Below are 19578 nucleotides of genomic sequence, written 5' to 3'. Positions count from 1 at the left end.
CAAACTTTTAAGAGACAAAATGATGGGAGGGGGCAGATGGTCTCTAAGAGGCATGGTGCACTCTGTGTGTGTGAGTGAGTGAATATTAGAGGCTGTCGAAGCCAAGATGGATGTGGGAAAGAAAATGTTTATATACTATCTTTTGAATTAACAGATTTGGAAAGCCTTCTACGTAATTCAATTCCTATTGAATTAACAGATTTGGAAAGTAGTCGCAGCCAGTCTGCTCAATAGAACTCCTAGAAAAGTATTCTTAGGAGTGCACTGTTCAAGGGCTTACTGCGGTAGAAACCTGTGATACTGTTAACCCTGGATTAAAAATCTGTGGAGGGATGTTGTTTGGGGAGAATAACTCTCGTTGGGTCGCTCCGTAGGCTGCAAATTCAGGCCAGAGTTCAGTGGAACCTTACTCACACATTTTATTGCAGTGTAAGTTTTCATGATTCAGTGCTCACCTGAACTGAGCTCCACTCAAAACAACTGCAAGTTGACAGGCAAGTGAAAAAATAATTTCAGGAGCACATTGCTAAGAATATTGAGACAGATTGTAACATCTGACTTGTACAAGCATGGCATCACCCACAGTCATAGCTGGATAGCTGACAATGAAGTATGACTGGATAATAGGGATACCAAAATTATGTGGAAGCTGATTCTTTGTGACAGTCTTCACTGTGGAAGATATGATACATATCTTATCAAAACTATTTTGTTGGTAGAGAGGAGGGGGAGGGTACCTGAGCAACTAATTCTAAGAGATGCTAACAAGATGAATGGGCAATGGAAGCCAACTAAGGTGGGCTCTGCCCCTGGGAACACCATCCTGGCGCAGATCAGGCAACACGTGATTGCCAACAGACAGCTGGATGTGTGGCCAGGCATCCCAGGGACCTGCAGCAACCAGGTGCTGGTGGATTTGTTGCTCCATCAGGGTAAATGGCCTGGGATGGGCAAATCTGCTGGCATAAGCCTGAGGTGCCTCTGGATTGTGCTGCCCATGAGGTAAATGGATCTGAGAAAGTTCTGAGAGCACTGTGATGAGCCTAAGGTCACTCAACAGACTTCATGTGTAAGAGTGGAGAACACACCTGATTTAACAGATTAGAGACCACTGCTCAGGAGTGGGAACTCAAGCCCAGTTCTCCAGTTTAAAGTCTACCTGCTCCTAACAGCTACTCCATGCTGATTCTCAAGAAGGCACCAGGTTTAATTCCCAGGCTCTCCAGTAAAAAGATTCAAGTAGGAAGACCTCTGCCTTAGACCCTGGAAAGCCACTCTCAATTTGACTAGAGTAGACAATATTGACCCACTGTTGGACCAGTGATCTGATGAAGGCAGTTTCATGTGATTTCTATGGGCTAAGAGTAGAATAAAAATGTCTCTATCACCATCAGAAAATGTCATTAGCTTCTGCACGAACCAAGCTGCTGGGAAGTATTATTAAACATAGAAATCATGCAATAATTTATTCATAAATGATATGCAGACAGAGTAAATTATGATATGGGCAGATGACACCAAATTCATCAAGTAAAAATCCAAATAGATCATGAAGAAAGGATCTGTCCAAACATGGCTGAACGGGTGGCAAGACAGTAAATTAAATTCAGTGTGAAATGTGAACCAGGTGAAAAAATACCTTAATTTCCATTTACACTGATGAGTTCTGAACTGGAAACAGTTTTTAAGGTTGTGATAGATAGCAAAATACTCATTGGCCCAGAGTATGATAACATCAAGGGAAATTCAGTGGCAGGGGTTAATAAGAAAGGGGCTGAAAATGTAATCTTAATAATCCTTGTGACAACATCCTGTTTATTCTCAGTGTTTATGTAATCACATAATACTAACCAGATCAGAAGATTATCCCTCTGAAGAGATGATGTGGTGTAGAGGTGACAAGATCAAGGAGCTCCAGACTCATACGCATGACCTCACACTAGTCACTATTTCTTGGCAAAGCCTAGCACACTATTTCTTGGCTCAGCTTAGCTCAGCCCCTCCCCTCCCTTGCATGCCACCCCTCACTCCCTCCCCTTCCCTTGCATGCCACCCCACCCCTCCCTCCGCTAGGGTGGGTGGGCCAGGTCCAGATGCCGGCTCCCTCCCCTCCCCCTTCAGCTTCATTTCAGTGGAGATAAGATGGATAAGGATAAGATGGGAACAGGGAAAACACCATCTTGCTTAAGATGAATAAACATGGCTTGTTTGCATTGCACACAGAAGAAACATTGTTTCAGATGCCAATCTTTATATATTGAAAATTGGTATTCCTGGGCAACAAATATATACATGAAAAACCTGCTGGTACTGCTGGTGTAGTTGTAAGGAGAGCTGGCCACCATAAACATACTCCTGTTTGACACAAAATGTTTACCACTTAGATTTACTACCAACTGGCAGTTCTAAGCCCTAGATGTGTTTTGATTGGATAGTATATTATTAGATATACTTACTTGAAAGAGCACCTGTGCCTGTTTGTACCTGCCTGGGCACTGAGATCATCGGGGTGGGTGTGGGGAATGTATTCCTGGTGGTGGTACCTCCCCATACTGAAGGGCAGAGTCACTCAGGAGGACTTCTTCCACGATTGCCGCCAGGGTCTGGGATAGTCTCCCCCTGGGAGATTCACAGCTCCTATCCTTTATGGGTTTAGACTCATGACAAAGACCTTCCTCTTCACCCAGGCATTTGGTTTACCTCCCTGGAAACCCTCGGTGCAGCTCCTGGTCTGGTGCGTGAGGGTTATTTAATATTATTTTTATTGCTGTTTTCATTGTTATATTTGTTTTATTGGGGTTTTTTGTTTTTAACCCGTGTAAGTCAACTAGAGACACAAGTATGAGGCGGGGTATTAATGTCATCATTAAATAAATAACACACCAAAGAGCAAGAGTAAAGTTTAACATTCCTTTAATAATTACCTGCTCAACTGAATGGCTAGCAAATGGCTTCATGACTGGTTTTCACTCAGAACTAAATAAACTTGTTCTTCAAGCAACTAATAACAGGTGCCCTTGCACTTAGCCATAACAGAATGTAAGACCCATAGACAAATGAGCAATAGTGCAAAGAAAGGTTTAATGGTATTGAAAATTTAGGACTCTAACTCTTCCCATGAGGTCTAATAAGAAAGACTAATAAGGAATACTTGCATTGCTGGAAACAACTGGAGATTGAAACCATTTGAGGAGCTTGATTCTCTCTTAACTGTTTCTAAGAAAGTCTACTCTGCTTGTGCTTCTGAGTCCTCCCTGGTGTCCTCTCTCTGGACTCTTGTTTTCCTGCAATTTGTTGGAACTTAATTCCTCGAAATGCTATGGGTCTCTGACATCTTATATGTCTGAGATATTGCTGTCTTCAGGCTTCCACTGGCACGTGAGACTGAAAAAAAAATGAAACAAAGGGACTGCTAGCTAGTAAAAATGCTGTAGTGCTCTTGCCTCTAGAGGGCTTCTTAAAGGGACAAGTTCTAACTAAAGTGCCATTCCAAGGAATTCTATTCAAAAACAGCGAAGCCCGTTCTACCTGAGCAAAGAAAATAGCAAGGGTGTCTTTAGGGACATGACAGGTAGTCTCTGAAAAACAGAAGTGGTTGCTACTAAGCTCTAATACCCATTCTTCTTGTTGTGGACAGCTTGCAGCCTTTCCCAATCTCTGCAGCACTCTGGGCTGATTATTCTCAGGGTGTCTGCCCTGCTGCAGGGGTGAATGTCCATCATGGCAAGATTTCTTGTATGGACATATTTCCTTGAGCCCCACTTTTACTTTCCATTCTCTCCATGGCAGGTGACACCACTTCTAGCACAACTTTCATTTGCTTCACCACCAGAGTGGGGCAAATTTGCCAGTGGGCTCAGCTTTGCCCTGGACATCTTCGCTCTGCTAATGGCCAGCCTGTCTAGCTTCTCCCTTCCCACTCCCTCGCACTGCCAGCCATACCTTCCCCTTTGCCCCCCTCCTTCCATCCTGCCGACTCCTTCCTGTTTCCTACTCATCCAGCTGGCATCTTTTGGTAGCCAGCAAGTGGAAGTCAAAGAAAAGAAGCTCAACCACTTGGGCTTAGCCAAAACATACCACCCTAATTCTCATATCAATATAGTGATATCTCAGTATAATAACAGGGTGCTTGGTCCCTCCATACACCCAATGTTCCCATGCACTCAGCCCCAACTTTTCCAGGGATGGTGTGAATCCTCCCTGCCCTGCACTACAGGAGTGGCAGGGAGCATTTTTTAAACTTCTTGTCAACTTCAAGCATTTGTACAATACTAGCTCTATCACAATAATGATAGATCTAATACAGGAATACTGAATAACAAGCCTCTCCTGCGGCAGCAACAGCATGTATGTGTAAGGGAGGGGAAGAGAATATCAGCTCTAGGACATGTGGTACTTCTTCAGCAGCATGTGGTCCAGGGAATTGCTTGACCTCTTTCAAGAGTGGTGGGGAGGGGGGCAAAGAGATTATTCTTTGGAAAGGGCTAGAATATTGCCATAACAGCAATATCAATATAACAGTAATTTAAAGGATTTTACAAAGCCAGCAATCTTAAGACGACTGGGCCTTTAAGACCAAGTTAATGGACAGTTAGGAGAATCAGGAAAAGCAAACCCCATGAGAGTTCAGCAGACAACCTTTGTAGTGAGTGTCTCCTCGTGCATGAACAGAGAAACACAAGGAGAGCCCACTGTGCAGTGAAGAGCCCCGAGGTAAGTGTTCCAATCATAATGGGCTCTGACCTGGCCTCCCTCAACTGGTCCACTATCAGCCTTTGAGGGCCACAGCAGCTGGGGCTGGCCCCACCCTCTCTATCAGAGATGGCCCATCACTCCCAGCTAGGCCATCAGAAGTGTCCTGCTGTCACCCAGATTCTGCAGGCTGGCCTAACTGGGCCCAGTAGGGCAGAATATTCATGGATTTAGGAAGCATCCCTCTTAAAAGGTAAGATCCTTTGCCATCTTCTTAGGTCAGGGGTTAAAGAGAAGGTAAACAGTGTCAGAATAAACTATGGAACCAGTGTAAAAACCTAACATTTATTTAAGCAATCTGCTGTCTTTAAAATGAGAACCACCACCTCATCCAGATAATTCTACCAACGAAGTCAGGCTTTCCACATACTTTCAGCCCTGTTTACTGCACTGGTGATGAATGCAAATTGAAGTTTGCACTTTTTAAATCACTTTCAATCCAATTAGAACACGTTTTATGTTTATAAAAGCAGGCATTAGCATTCTGCCTACCAAAGCAAAGAAAAGGCTTTCATAATTTATAAATTGTGGGCAGTTAACCAGTCTACCCAAGCAAACAAGTAATTCCTCAATAATGAACTGATCTCCTTGGAAGTACTTTGTCTTAATCATGGACCAACTCGAGCTCTTCCACTGCTACTTCTACCAGGTTTTTATGATCACAGTATTATTGAGTAAAGCAAGGTTTGTACTTTGGGCGTCAACAGTAAACATTTTACCTGTATTCAATTATAGAGGAAATGGGTTTTCAGCATGGAAAAGAAGTGATTAGTCTAGTAACCAGCTATTTATAGTTCTTAAAGCACTTAAAATATCAATTTAAGGACATGTTTTATAACTTCTAAGTTCTCACTTGCCTTGGTTCATGGCCATCCTTAGAGAGGATAGGTTATGTCAGAACTAGAATAGTTGGCCCACAAAGAATGAAGTGCCAATACACTGAACTAACAGCTTCCTTAGAAAGAAAAAAGCATTTAATCCCCCACTGTCAGAATTAGGCAAGCATGATTTAATATTACAAAGACATCCCTCCTTAGAAGCATTTCAAAGATTGTTGAAGGATTTCAAGATTCCTCAATATTTGAATGTTCTAATTTAGAACTACCCTTACAACTTTATGCCTAACCACATTTACACTGAAGCAAATGCATGCCTAGACTTGCCACTGAAGCAGAACTATCCTTGTGGCAGATGAACAGAGACATAAGCATTTCAACACTAAAAGCTACTGCAGCACACAGGAAGATATTGAATACACATGTGTCCATATTGTTATTTATGCATTGTATTGCATCTTTCAACAAGATGTAACTAGTCATCAACAAGAAGAAACTTAATATGGCTATATTTTTAAAGCTCATTTTATTTCATGTTCTCCAGATACTTCTAGAGTTAAAAATACATATAGGGGCTTGCAGATCCCAGGTCCTAAGGACTGAGGATTAAGGAACATTAGAAGCTTCCAATACTAATCACTGCAGCAATAAAAATTTCAGATATTACATTTAAAGTACCCCATACTACACTCTGGTTTAAGCCAACTACAGACACCAGAAAGCACTGCTTTTACAACAGCAAGATATTTTGCTTGCTGTAGATAATAGCACTGCTCAGCAAATTTGCCTTCCTGAGGAAACAAATAGCAGCACCATGAACAAAGCTAAACACTCTGCCTCTGAAGAGAACATCAAGTCTGAGCACCTGGCAACTTTTCTAAAAAACACTGGCAACCTCTTGATGGATCCCATGATGGGATTCCAGGATGTGAACTGTGTAGAGACAGAAAGATGTGAAGATCATGACAAGGGATAGAAAAATGGCAGTGATGTGTAGGTCATGAGCCAACAGTGGTGATATTTTTCCCTGTGAATCAGGAGGCCTCCCCAGCATGAAATGGGTCTTGCACTACATGCTCTCAACTTCTGATTTCCAGACAAATACTACAAAACCCACCATAAATTAAGTCTATTAAAAGCCAAAACATCTTTCATCTCTATGCCCTTCCTCCCTGTCTTAGGTCATGGAAAATGTACCCAGAATCAGTTATGCAGCCTCCAATGATATGGTCATCATCAACTAGTCAGAATCGCTGGAATCCCAAAATAGGAAATCTAAAAAGTCTGAGTCTCTCTCTAACAGCGCAACAGTAAGAGCCCAGTGGACAAGGCACATGTCGTTATCATCCTCATCAGAGCTGTCAGATGGAGATGGGTTGTAGATCTGGAATATGACAAAACATACTTGAATTGTAATCACAGTGCAGGTTCTCTATCAAGTAGTTGCATGCCTGAAGTACAAGCAGCTTTTGCAAGACAAGGGAGACAGGTGTATCAGTTGAGGAGCAATAGTTCACTTGCCAGCCACAATTTAGAGGAAATACAGTCTAGCTGTTGGTAAAGCAGCGTTTGTGCATGGGACTGTAGAGGGCCGCAATCGCACAGTCCCCCAATCAGAGGAACAGTTGAGAACGACAGTGAATTACAGCAACATTTTTATGTCGCATTCTATGAGATTCCACTGAATCCAATGTACAGTACCTTTAAATGACAGACGGTCTGACTTGGACCATCCCTGAGAATGACATATTTCTTTTTGGGCAACTTATATGGTTCATCAGGAAATGCAGATAAAGATAGTTTTACTTACAATGGGTTGCCGCCTCCGCCGGTCTGGTCTTTGTCGTGGCCGTGGGACAGGGACTTGACCTCCAGGAAGCTCATGAAGATAAATGCACTCTGACTTAAAGGGGCAGTGACCATTACCTCTGATAAAGAATTTGCACCTTATTTTGCTAGAGAAATGAACAAAATTATTAGACAAACATGGAAGCCAATAGGTGGGTAATGTTTGCAAAAACTATGGAGTCAGTCTGAAACTTTTGTTACAACAGTTTAAGAGCAGAAAATTAAGATCTACACAGTTTAACATAAAGAATACTTTCAGGTGATTTTTCCTGTATAATCTGCTACTTACCCAGTCCGTGCCTTGAAAGTTTCTATCAGTTTTTCTTTCTCATCTGTATCAGAGACCCAATATTTATTAGGTATAAAGTAACTTGAAGTGACTCTGCATTCCGGACAGCCCCTAGGAACAAATATTACAAAGAGTAATTCACAATTCATCTGACCCTTGGGACAACATTCACAATTTATGTGACTGCTGGGGTCACCATGATTCCTTAGCTATGAGCTATCTTCCATTTTGAGGTTAGCTGTCTTCACAGTTGCAAGTTGGAACCACCTGCCTTATTTGCAGGAACACATCACCTCAAGTGACAAGAACTTCACAAATGCTAATTTTTATGTTATACATTCAAACATATTCTGATGAGAAGTGATAAATAAGCTTTGTTCTTTTGACACTACAATAAAGTCATTGCTCAAAATATCAGATACCACAGTGAAATTTCTCAGTGCCACAGTGACCTGGAGCCAGGGATTGGCTGGACCCTGGCTTACAACATGTCTATTTATTTGCAAAAAAATAAAGAAGTGGAGAGATGGCTGTGTCCTTCAGGGACACTTATTCCCACTTGTCCCCATCCACAGGGAAGGTGACTTGTGTCTATATATAATATTCTCAAACATAACATTTGGATTTATCCCTGCAGGGACTCTTATCTTGTAACACCATTTTTCAGGGCAGGTTTTGCTCTTCTTTCAGACAGCTTATTGACTGCAGCCCATTTAAAGGAAGCTTTGGAGAAATATACCTTCTGTTATCTGCAGAGTTCTACTCAGCATTACATCTACTGGTCACTCCAGAGACCAATAGATAGGACAAAGGAACTGGCTTTTAAACATCGCATGCAGACTCAGCTCTGAATTGCTGAGGGCAGCAAAAACAGAAGCTGTATGTAACTAATGCATATGGTAGGAAATGCTCTTAATACTGCAATGGAATGTTCACAAGGATCTCAGAATCTTCAGAGAACAGGTAATTTCCTTGTAGGACGTCACTGCCGACAGATGTATACAAGTCAGACAGCATCCTGAAAACCACCCAATTTACACTAACATTATTCAAATTGTTATATAATGTGCTTACTTTATCACTGCATTTTGAAAATCCCGACTTTTTCGCCACTTTCGGATGCAGCCCACACAATAGGCATGGCTGCAGTTAGGAAGGATACCAAATAAACGCTCCTCAGGTAACGTCTTTTCATAGACTTTGTCCATGCAGATGCCACATACAACATCCTCACTTTTCTCTGCTGCGGCTGCTGCAGCTCCTGAGCCACCAGCTGCCTAAAAACAAACATAATGGCCATTTAATACTTTCTCAAGTGCAGTTCTTTGCTATTGTGTCCACTCCTACAGCCTTCAGGAGAAACAAGTTTGGCAGCTTCAACTGTATTACATGCAACAAGATCTGTAGCTCAGCACACAGTTGGCCTTTGCCCCATTCTCAGGAAAGGATCTAACTATTTGGTAAAATCCTGAATTTGAGATAGGGAACAATCCACAGAAACTCTCTGTAGATATGCTATCATTATACACAACTTTAAGAAACCAAACAAGATATAAGCTAGATTCTACCCATTCCCAGTGAAACATGGAACTAAATACCATAGTCCACTTGTCCTAGCAGCATTTAAACCCATGATATCTGTTGCACATCCCTGGCAATCTGGAGCAATGATGCATTAGATCTCTATAAGTTACAGAACTGCATATAACGGAATAAATCCTCCTGAGACCATCACTTCCATATGGCTGGGGTTTTTGCATCTCTTTGAGCAGTGATGCCTTGCCTCCCCTGCTCCTCTTTTTAAAGCAGGATCCATATTAATGCCTTTCGCCTCCCCACCATTCTCACCTCCCCCCTTTTAAATCTCTCCTCTTAGCTGCCCAATATGTGCAGCTCTTCTTTTATTCTGTTTTTAATGAACTATGTGGGGGAAGAGGCTGAGTGGTAGGTTTGCATGGAGTTTGTTGTTTTATCATCTGACATGAGTAAATTGTTTTAAATGGGAAAATAAGCAATTGGGGACAGCTGAAGTAATTGAGGAAGGATCAGATCTAGGGAACTATGAGTTATACTATCCAGGGAATGGTAAGAACTGCAATGTCTTATATTATTTGTTATCTCAGCCAATTGATCCCAATGCTTTTTTAAAACAAATAAACAAATGGGTTTCTAACTTCTCTATTATTCTAAGATTCATACCTTGTTTGCAAATCTTAATCACCAAAATGGTTTACCAACATAATGAAGTAAGGATTGTACAATATGCTACATACATACTCCAAATGTCCCATCTACCTTTGACTCTTGTATGACAACAGAAGCAGGAGGAGAGTCCTTAGTAGATGTATCTTCTGTCTCTAAGGGTGCAGTGTCCACTTTATGTTCATGAGGCTGAGGGCCTGACAGGCAAAGAAACAGTTAAGTAGGATGGATAACTGCCACCTGTCTGTTCAACATAGCACAAAGAAATAGCCCATATTCTAGATATGCAAAGCTAGTGAGAGAAAGATTGCTCTCATTCAGCTACAGCGTCCTCCAAATGTGCTTACAACCGAGGAGAAGACAGTTGAATTGACTTCATGGCTCTTTTGGAATACACCGGCAAGTCAAAATCATATTTAAATACACCAAGTTACTTTAATATGAGGACTGTGGATCATCAATCAAAGCTAGATTAAGCAGAGAAAGTGGGTAGAGGGGGGAAAACAGTATCTTAACTCAGCTTACAAGATAACCAGAATATGTCAACTCAAGTAAATACCAACTCAAATGTTGACAAATTTGCTGTATTTGAAAGACATGTTTCCATCCTGAAAGCTTAGTAAATGCTGCCCCCTCCCACCCAACTTCCTTCCACTTGAGGGCTCAAAGAACAGCAAAAAGTGTGAAGCCACCACACACCAGTCTGTCAGCATTAGCACAGCAAGGAACCTACCAGAAGGAGTCTGCTTGGGGATAAATTCTTTGCTGAGAGCCCAGTTAGGTGGATGCCAGGCAGTGATCACTTTTTCCTTATCTTCATCTTCCTCATCAAGTGACATGCTCAGGCTTCCAAAGTTCCGCTGCAGCTGAGCCACACTCGAGACAGCTGGTTCAGAGCCACGCCGGGCTCCCTCCCAGCTCCTTGCAGAAGCCTCTGGCAAGATGACTGGCTCTGAGCCCCGGCGGTTCAGTGAAATCTCACCTCCCTGTAATCCATGGAAGGTAGACTCTGAACCACATCTGGACAAGGCCGGTGCTTCCGGGATATGCTGGTAGCTAAGAGATTGGATGTTGATAGGAGTGTCATTCAAAGAACAACAAGCAAATGTATCTTCCGCCCTGCAAAAATCTAACTCCCATTTTCAGTGACTAGTCTTCTCAGTCAAACTCAGAACTTCAGAGCTCCTCTATCACTAATAGTGAGCTTGATTTCCCCATGCGACTCAGTAGGGCAATGAAAAAGATCATCTACAGACAATCAGAAGATCTTGCATCCTAGGAAATTTAAAAGGAAAAAAATCCCCTGAACAGCCCAAGGGAAGAGAGTATTTGTAGAGTAGTGGTTAGAGTGCTGGACTAACACCGCAGATACCAGGTTTAAATCAGCACTTTGCCATAGAAACTTGCTGAGTGACCTTGGGACACTCACATTTTCAGTCTAATCTACCTCACAAGATTATGGTGAGGATAAAATGGAGGAGAGAGAAGAAATTCCCATTGGGAAAGCTGGGTATAAATGAAGTAAATAAGCACGCAAGTTGCTTCTTAGAAGCTCAGTATCAGTGGGGGTGAGTGACCTGCTTAAGACATTGATAACTGAAAGAAAAACAATGTTTGGGGGTGTGTACCATGAGGCAAGCATCCCACCAAAAAATCAGAGCACAGCAGTGCCATGAGTGTACTATGGGTAGTGAATTTCCCAATGGTTCTTCTCCTCACTGCCAATATTGCCCCATCCAACCAACCTGTTAACTATAACATCCAATTTAAAACAAACAATAAAGAATTAGAGAGCATTAAACTATTTATTGACACTACAGAAGAGGATCCAGAACAAACTTTAGCATTTAAGCCTGTATCACTGTGATATAAAATCCTTCATTCTCCTCAAATGCAAAGCCATTCTCCTCAAATGTATTGCCCTTTATCAAGCCACTGTTCTCATTCGCACAATAATATGAGACTGATATAACACACAGGGCCAATCCATATCTGCAGGGCTGAAGCTGCCAAAGTATTAATGCAGATGGAAAGAATTCTAGCCCCAGAGTGCCAATTCCTTGCCTCTGCTCCACCCCCACAATCTAGAATCCCTCCACAAGCAGCATTTCAGGATAGAAGAGGGACAGTACACCTGTATCCCAGGGTCAGAAATCTATAGAACTATTCTGGTGCATCCAAGTTTAAGGCTTGATCTATACATACAGGAAAACGAGAAGGTTTTAAGCCAGGTAAAATGGCAACCTGAGAATCACATTCTTATTAGACTTCTTGGAATTCTACCTGCCTTCAAAGAAAACAGGACAAATAACTGAAACAACTTATATTGTCAAGGGCGGGGTGGGGGAGAAAGGTCTTTTTTTTACCTGCAGCGGTCTCCATAGGCACAGAACCCATTCTGGAAATACCTACAGATCTGAGATATCTTTCTATCATGAGAAAATCGGCAGTTCTGTCCCCATCTGCAGCCTCCACGGGCAAAGTTTCTGAATATAAAGCAAAAAGCTGAATTTACTACCGAGTCACCATCATCTCAGAAAGAAAATACCATCCTAGTACACAAACCTGTACGATTGGTATGTTCCATAGGAACTGAATACACTGGTATCCTAGGCTGTATCTAGATGTGCCACTGTCCATTAGAATGAAAGACATAACATGGGGATGTCCATTGTGCCATATTGTTCTATCACTTATGCCACCACAGACTTATGGAATAGTTGTGTTGCTTACTAATATTGTATCACCTCCAAATAAGACCAAATTAATTCCTGACATGGCCAGAAACCATTCTGATAACCAGATTTAGAGCAAGTATTCAAATATATCCTTGAAAATGTTCCTGGAGAACCTCTTGGTTGCTTTCTTAAAAAATCAACTTCAAATTTTAAGACAAGTGTTGACTTACGTTACCCTCACACATACACGACAGAAGTTATACACTTGCAAGCTGTAGTTGAAAACCCTCCTTAATAAGCCACATCAGCATTATGCTCAGTCCACCATGACAAGTGTCACTGAACACCAGACAGACAGTGCAGCATAATGGTTAAGAGCAGTGGAGCAGGTTTGATTCCCTACTCCTCCACATAAGCAGTGGGCTCTTGGGTGATTTGTTTTCCCACCCCTGCAAATGAAGCCTGCTGGGTAATTTTAAGTATTTGATTTGAGTACTTGCCACTTAGAATTTTTAAAGAGAAGACAAGGAACTGGGGAGGAGGCAAGATAGGCAGGAAATGCAGGAAAGGTAACCTCAATGTAGTCATGAAATAGCTATAAAGTTTAGTCAGGAGGCAGTATCAGTCCACCTCCACCATCGTCAGCAATGGTGAGAAGTGACTGAGGAAGATTCTCTGTTCCCACCTCAGAGGAAAATTGGGAGAACCATCCCTGACAGACACCAAAAGGAAGAGGTATTGGAATTGGTATTCTAACTGTTAAATAAAGTTGTGAAATCTTTTGTTCCTATCATGTCCTACCAAACCAACCTCATTTCCTTCTTTGAGTGGTGAGCTTACCAGATTGTGGGAAGCTCCTCAACATTTTTACCGTGCTTTCAGTGAAGCTTTCGGCCAGGTCCCACATGAAGCTCTGTTCAGTAAGACTAGACTCTAGAACCATTAGGTGGATAGGGAACTGGTTGGAGAACCGCACACAAAGAGTAGCTGTCAGTGGTATTTCATCTGATTTGAGAGGTTTCCAGTGGGATGCCATAGGGTTCTGTTCTGGGCCCAGTACTTTTCAATGATTTTATAAATGATGTGAATGAGGGGGTGGAGGGATAATTAAATTTGCAGATGACACCAAATTGGGAGGAACAGCCATCACCCTAGAACAGTGGTGGTGAAACTTTTCAAAACCGAGTGCCCAAACTGCAACCCCAAACCCACTTATTTATCACAAAGTGCCACCACGGCCATTTAACCTGAATACTGAGGTTTTAGTCTAGAAAAAAAAACGGTTGGCTCCGAGGAGTAAGCTTGGTGGTAGTCGGTGGCTTTGCTTTGAAGCAACCGTGCAACTCTTCCAACGGGTGAATCACGACCCTAGGAGGGTTTACTCAGAAGCAAGCCCCATTGCCAGCAACCGAGCTTACTCCCAGGTAAAGGATCATGCTGTAGTTCTTCACATGAAAATCAGTGGGGTTTAACAGCACTACACTGCTTCCTCAAAACTAGGTCTTAGGTTTAATGCTAATAATCGAGCCCAGCAGCCCAGGCCAGCCTAGATGTGGGGGGAGGGGGGTGCCATAGGTTCACCACCACTGCCCTAGAAGATAAGGAAAGACTTCAACGAGATCTTAACACATTGGAAAAGCGGACAGATGTGAACAAGAGGTGATACAGCAATGATAAGGAAAGAATTCTATATTTGGAGATTCATTCATTTGAATAAGTATAGATGGGGGTACATTTTGGGGTAACACTGTGTATGAACACGATTTAGGGGTGTGAGTGGGCTATAGGTTGAATATGAGCTGTCAGTGTAATGGGTAATGTACCAGCCCCCCCAAAAAAGGCTAATGAGATCTTGGGTCATATCAATAGAGGCACAACATCCAAAGGACAAGATGTCATAGTCCTGCTGTACACCACATTGGTCAGGCCACAACTGGAATAATGTGTTCAGTTCTAAAACAGTGGTTCTCAACCTGGGGGTTGGGACCCCTTTGGGGATTGAATGACCCTTTCACAGGGGTCGCCTAAGACTCTCTGCATCAGTGTTCTCCATCTGTAAAATGGATAAATGTTAGGGTTGGGGATCACCGCAAAATGAGGAACTGTATTAAAGGGTCACGGCATTAGGAAGGTTGAGAACCACTGTTCTAGGAGGTTAACTTTGAAGAAGATGTAGACAGAATGGAGTGGGCACAGAGGAGATAAATGAGAATGTCCAGGGGCTTAGAAACCAAGTCCTACCAGGAAAGGCTGAGAGACTTGGGAATGTTTAGTCTGGAAAAGATGAGATTGAGGAGGGACATGATTGTTCTCCAGCTATTTCAAAGACTGTCACTTAGAAGACGGCAGGGAGTTGTTCCTGTTGGCAGCAGAGTAAGGGACTTGCAATAATAGGTACTAACGACAGGTATAAAAATACCAGCTGGACATAAGGATTTTTTTTTTCAGTAAGAATAATTTAGCAGCGGAATCAGTTTTCTAGGGAGATGGTGAGCTCCCCCCTCTCTGGCAGTCTTCAAGCAGTGGCTGAATGCCTTGCCAGAGATGCTTTAGGTTGATTCTCCACTGCCATGCTGGCAGGAGCTGATGGAAATTGTAGTCCATGAACGTCTGGAGTGTCATAGGTTCGCCACCACGGGACTAGAGGGTCTACATGGCTCTTTCCAACTCTATGATTCTTTCACAAAAGGCAAATAAATCTTTAAACCACCTGCCTAATTAAGTTCTATAGCTCTGAACACACCTGCCTGCCTAGCTGCTCTCTCCTGGGTCCTACATTCAGCTTGGATCCAAGATGCAGCAGTACTGAACTGACTGCACCCTCCAGAAAAAGGATGTGTCTTAACTCCAGGAATAGTCCCCTCAAACACACATAAACACCCAGTGACTAGACTAGATTTGCATCTTGGGATTTTATGATCCTAGTAAATCTGTCATATTTTGCTCCCAGCATTGGGGGTTGGCTGGACATTCTTTTTAGACAGTGGGTGGAACAGGCCTCCTCCCACATTAGCTGAAAGGAGGAAAGTACATGAATAGTGGTAGCCACAGAACAGTCTGAAATAATGAAAGCAACAGAAAAAGAACATATGATTGCAGACAAATGAGACTTTCCTATGATCTGAGCATAACTTCATGGCCTGAAAAACCTGCTTTCTTATATTTTGTAACATGCAGCCTGATGAAGAGTTTCAATTAATTCAAAAATTTGCAGTGTTCTGTATCATTTTGGTTGGGATTATTAAAAGCTATTTTCACCGAGATTGGGGTGGGGGTGGGGGCATGAAGTCTGTATGGACCAACATGATTACTCACAACTTATTTTCTTTATATGCATTAACTATCCAGGAGCAGCATTTGAGATAGTGTACATTTCTTGGAAAGTTTGTTTCTTTATGCAGACTAATGTTACCAACCAGTCCTTTGTTGATACAAGACAACAGAACTGCATCTAGGCAAACAACCATCACTGCAGTTCCAAAGGCCATCAAGGATATTAGGCCAAGCTCCTCACCCTCCCTATTCCCTGTCCATAGGGGAACCGTTTTTCCAGCCGGAAACTCTGCTACAAAGTCTGTTCTTTCCCCAAAAGAATGGAAGAGCAGCGGGAAGTTACTTGCGCAATAGCTATGCCCCGAACCAAAAGTTTAGCCACATTCAAGCCACCCTTCTAACGATGGGTGCTTTGTCTCTGGAAAACTTATACCCCGGAAAGTTTACTGGTCTCTAAGGTGCGATTGGACTCAATTCAAACTTTTCATTCTGGTTTCATTTAAAAGTGAAACGCAGCAGAGTTCACTTTGTTTCTTTCACAGGTAGGAGGAAAGAAGACGATCTGGAACTATTTGCCGGGAGCTCAGCAAAAGATCCCGCCCAACCAGCCTACCATGTATCGCCCCGCCCTGCAATGTATTGGAATGCCAGGCCTCTCTCGTAAACAGACAGAGAAATTGACTAGAGGCGCCCGCCTCCTCCGAGCGAAGCGACAAGGAAGGGTCGCTCAACCCCGCCCGCGAGACCCTCCAGAGCTTAGCTCAACCCACAGGCTGCGAGCGCGCTACAAACTCTAGGCCGAGTGATCAACTCAAAGGGAAGCCACAAAACTTCGCCTGCCACTGAGAAGCCACCGTCCACACGAGAAAAGAATTCCCGCCCCTGCTGAGCCACTTTCCCCCGACTTCCAACTCCCAGCCCCGGCTAGTGCTTGAGCAGTGCTTAAGTCGCCGCTAGAGAGGGAGGAGGGAAGAGAAAAAGAAATCCCCCTTCCTCCCGAATTGTGCACATGGGCCCGATGTGCACCCCACACCCTGCCCTGGGAAACCGGCGGGAAGAGCGGGACCCCCTCCCTCGCGCCTAGGCGGCCAACCTGCACGGGACCCTGCTGGAGCTGGAGCCCCGGGCTGCTGGGCGGCCACTGTCTCCGACGAACACCCCCGACTCCATTGCCCTCGCAGCCAGCCTCAGACTCGAACAAACGTAACTCCACTTCGCTCCCTCCAGAAATATGTATAGGCAGGGGAGGGGTTTGGGTCGGCAGAGCCTATTGGCGAGCGGAAGGCGGGCGCACCCAGCAGCTCCCCCACCAGGCCGGCGAATGGAGTGGCTGGGCTTTGCAACGGGAGCGCCTCTCCTCCTCCCACGCTGCCCGGGAAAGCGCCGAGCGAGGCCACCTTAATGCCTTAGCTTCCGGTGTCCCTCGGGCGGCTGCTAGAGCCTTGAGCTGATCTGGCGGAAGACTAAACAGAAGTTAATCTAATGCGCAGGAGGGGCAGCTGGGTTTGCACACGGTCCGTGTGTGCCGAAGGAAGGCCCACGAAGTTATTATTTATGGATTTGCTGTTTAGGAAGCGCGCTCACGGAAGAAACGTAAAACAGAAGTCCGGTGATATTTTAGAAACTTGCATTCCGACATGTGCTTTCCTGGGTCGGAACTTCGCTTCTTCGGATTCTTTGAAGTCAAAGACGTCATGTCCCAATTTATTTATGTATTTATTTATTGGTAAGCAACATTACAGAAGGGAAGGCAGGGTTGGAAAAGAAACTTGGATATTGACATAAATCCTTCAGGTGTGGTTTTGTGTGCAAGAGACTGGAATTAGGTCGTTGCACAGCTGATGAGGGCAGATACACAAAAGTGTAATTAAGCAGAACAAGCAATAAAAAGGGATGACGACGCAGTCAGGGTAGCGCCCTTAATTCCAACAATTGCAAGTAGCCAGGTTGGATTTACAAATTCTAAACAAAAGGCCCTCCATCACGTAACAAGGACAAAAGTCACTGGAAAAGACAATGGTGCTAGGAAAAGTTGAAGGCAGCAGGAAAAGAGGAAGACACAACATGAGAAAGACTAAATCTATAAAGGAAGCCACAACTCCTCTGGTTACTTTTTTTTCATGAGCAGAGTCACTCTTGTCATGCTTAAGTTATCTTTTATTTTACCTGGTTTTGAGCATTTCAGGGATGCTTCTGAGATTGACCTAGAAGTTAAAACTGGTCTAGAATGCAGTGGCGAAGCTCTTCACCAGAACTCCAGTGGGAGAGTACGTAACCAATATTTTCCCAACTTCACTGGTTACCTGTTGAGTTTTGGATCATGTTCAAAGCATTGTTTTTGGCCTATAAGGCCTTGAGCAGTGTGGGCCCTCATATCTTCAAAACTACATCTCGCCATATCGTCCATGGAGGACACTTTGGTCCTCCGACAGTAACATCCTGGTGGTCCCCAGCCCTTATGAGCCAGGGCTTTTTTGGCCCTGACTCCAGCTCAATGGAACTCTCTAGCAGCTGACACTGGGGCCATCTGGGACCTTCATCAGTTTTGCAGGGCCTGCAAGACTGAAATGTTCCACTGGGCTTTTCGTTGAGGCCATTCTGTGAATCTAGGTTATTCCAACAAAAATTGCTGGCCTCCCAAACCATTAACTATAAATGACATCTTGCACTTCCATCTAGTGCCCCCCCTCCCATTTTGATGAATGGAGACACACAGATGGGGAATTAGCTATTTTAGGCTCAGATTGTATTGACTTGTTTCACCATTGTATTGACTTGTTTCACCATAAAGGAACTATATTTTAGAATTGGTCTAGGAAATTATTTTAGAGTTAATTTATGTAAACTGTTGATAGATGAGTTTTAACCATACTTATAAGCCGCTCTGAGCCCAGGAATTGGGCAGGGTATAAATTTAATAAAAAATAAACGTAAAGAAATAACAGATAGGGAGATAAAACACATCCTTGTCTGACACTTTTGCCAATCGGAAACCATTCTGTTTCTTGATAATCTGCTTTAACAGAAGCCACTTTTCCAGAGTACATGTTGTACATCAAAACAATCAGATATTGTGGCACACCCATTCCTTTTAACACCAACCATAGTTTTCTCATGAGCCACATAGCTGAAAGCTTTATTGTAATTTATGAAACACAAGCTGATTTTCTTCTAGAACTCTCTTGTATGCTCCAATAACCAATGTACATTTGCAATATCATCTCTGTTTTATGAATCCAACTTGAAAATCTGGCATTTCTTATTCCAAATAAGAAAACAGTCTTTGTTGTAAGAATTTTGAGTAACAGTTTACTTTGTGAGAAATTAATGCAATGGTACAATAGTAAGGTGCAACGCAGATAGCAAGAGGTACCACAGATTCTCGGCATATATATATTCTCTTTTAAACTATAAAAATTAGCAGGTCATCAGAATCCTCTGGAACACACAAGGTCATGTCCAGTTGACAGAAGTAAAATATATATAGGTATTCACAAAGCTGGAGAGTAATTTTAAATAACACACAAGCCAGGCACGGAAGCCAAATTGGGCGACATTACTTACTGGTTGCAGGACACATAACTCTCATACATAGAGTTCTTTTGAATATAGTTCACAAATTGCAGAATAAAACAGGAATCCAGGAAGCCTAAGCAGGTCTACTCAGTAGTAACTTGCATTTTATTCAGTGGGACTTATT

At 43.1% G+C, this 19578-nt stretch overlaps 1 protein-coding gene across 1 annotated transcript; it reads right to left on the bottom strand.

Moving 5' to 3' along the window:
* Nucleotides 1-6097: 6097 nt before the first annotated feature.
* LOC125432991 (probable E3 ubiquitin-protein ligase makorin-1) lies at nucleotides 6098-17131 on the bottom strand. Its single transcript, XM_048497211.1, has 8 exons — nucleotides 16972-17131; nucleotides 12294-12413; nucleotides 10661-10983; nucleotides 10021-10124; nucleotides 8800-9002; nucleotides 7726-7836; nucleotides 7399-7543; nucleotides 6098-6972 (listed from the first exon to the last, which is right to left on the bottom strand). Exons 1-8 carry the CDS (start codon nucleotides 17046-17048, stop codon nucleotides 6829-6831), a joined length of 1227 nt encoding a protein of 408 aa, XP_048353168.1. The 5' UTR covers nucleotides 17049-17131; the 3' UTR covers nucleotides 6098-6828.
* Between the last annotated feature and the right edge of the window lie 2447 nt (nucleotides 17132-19578).

This window comes from Sphaerodactylus townsendi, linkage group LG05 (assembly GCF_021028975.2).
Source record: "Sphaerodactylus townsendi isolate TG3544 linkage group LG05, MPM_Stown_v2.3, whole genome shotgun sequence".
NCBI classification, from domain to species: Eukaryota; Metazoa; Chordata; class Lepidosauria; order Squamata; family Sphaerodactylidae; genus Sphaerodactylus; species Sphaerodactylus townsendi.
This window is presented reverse-complemented; position numbering and strand designations above follow the sequence as displayed.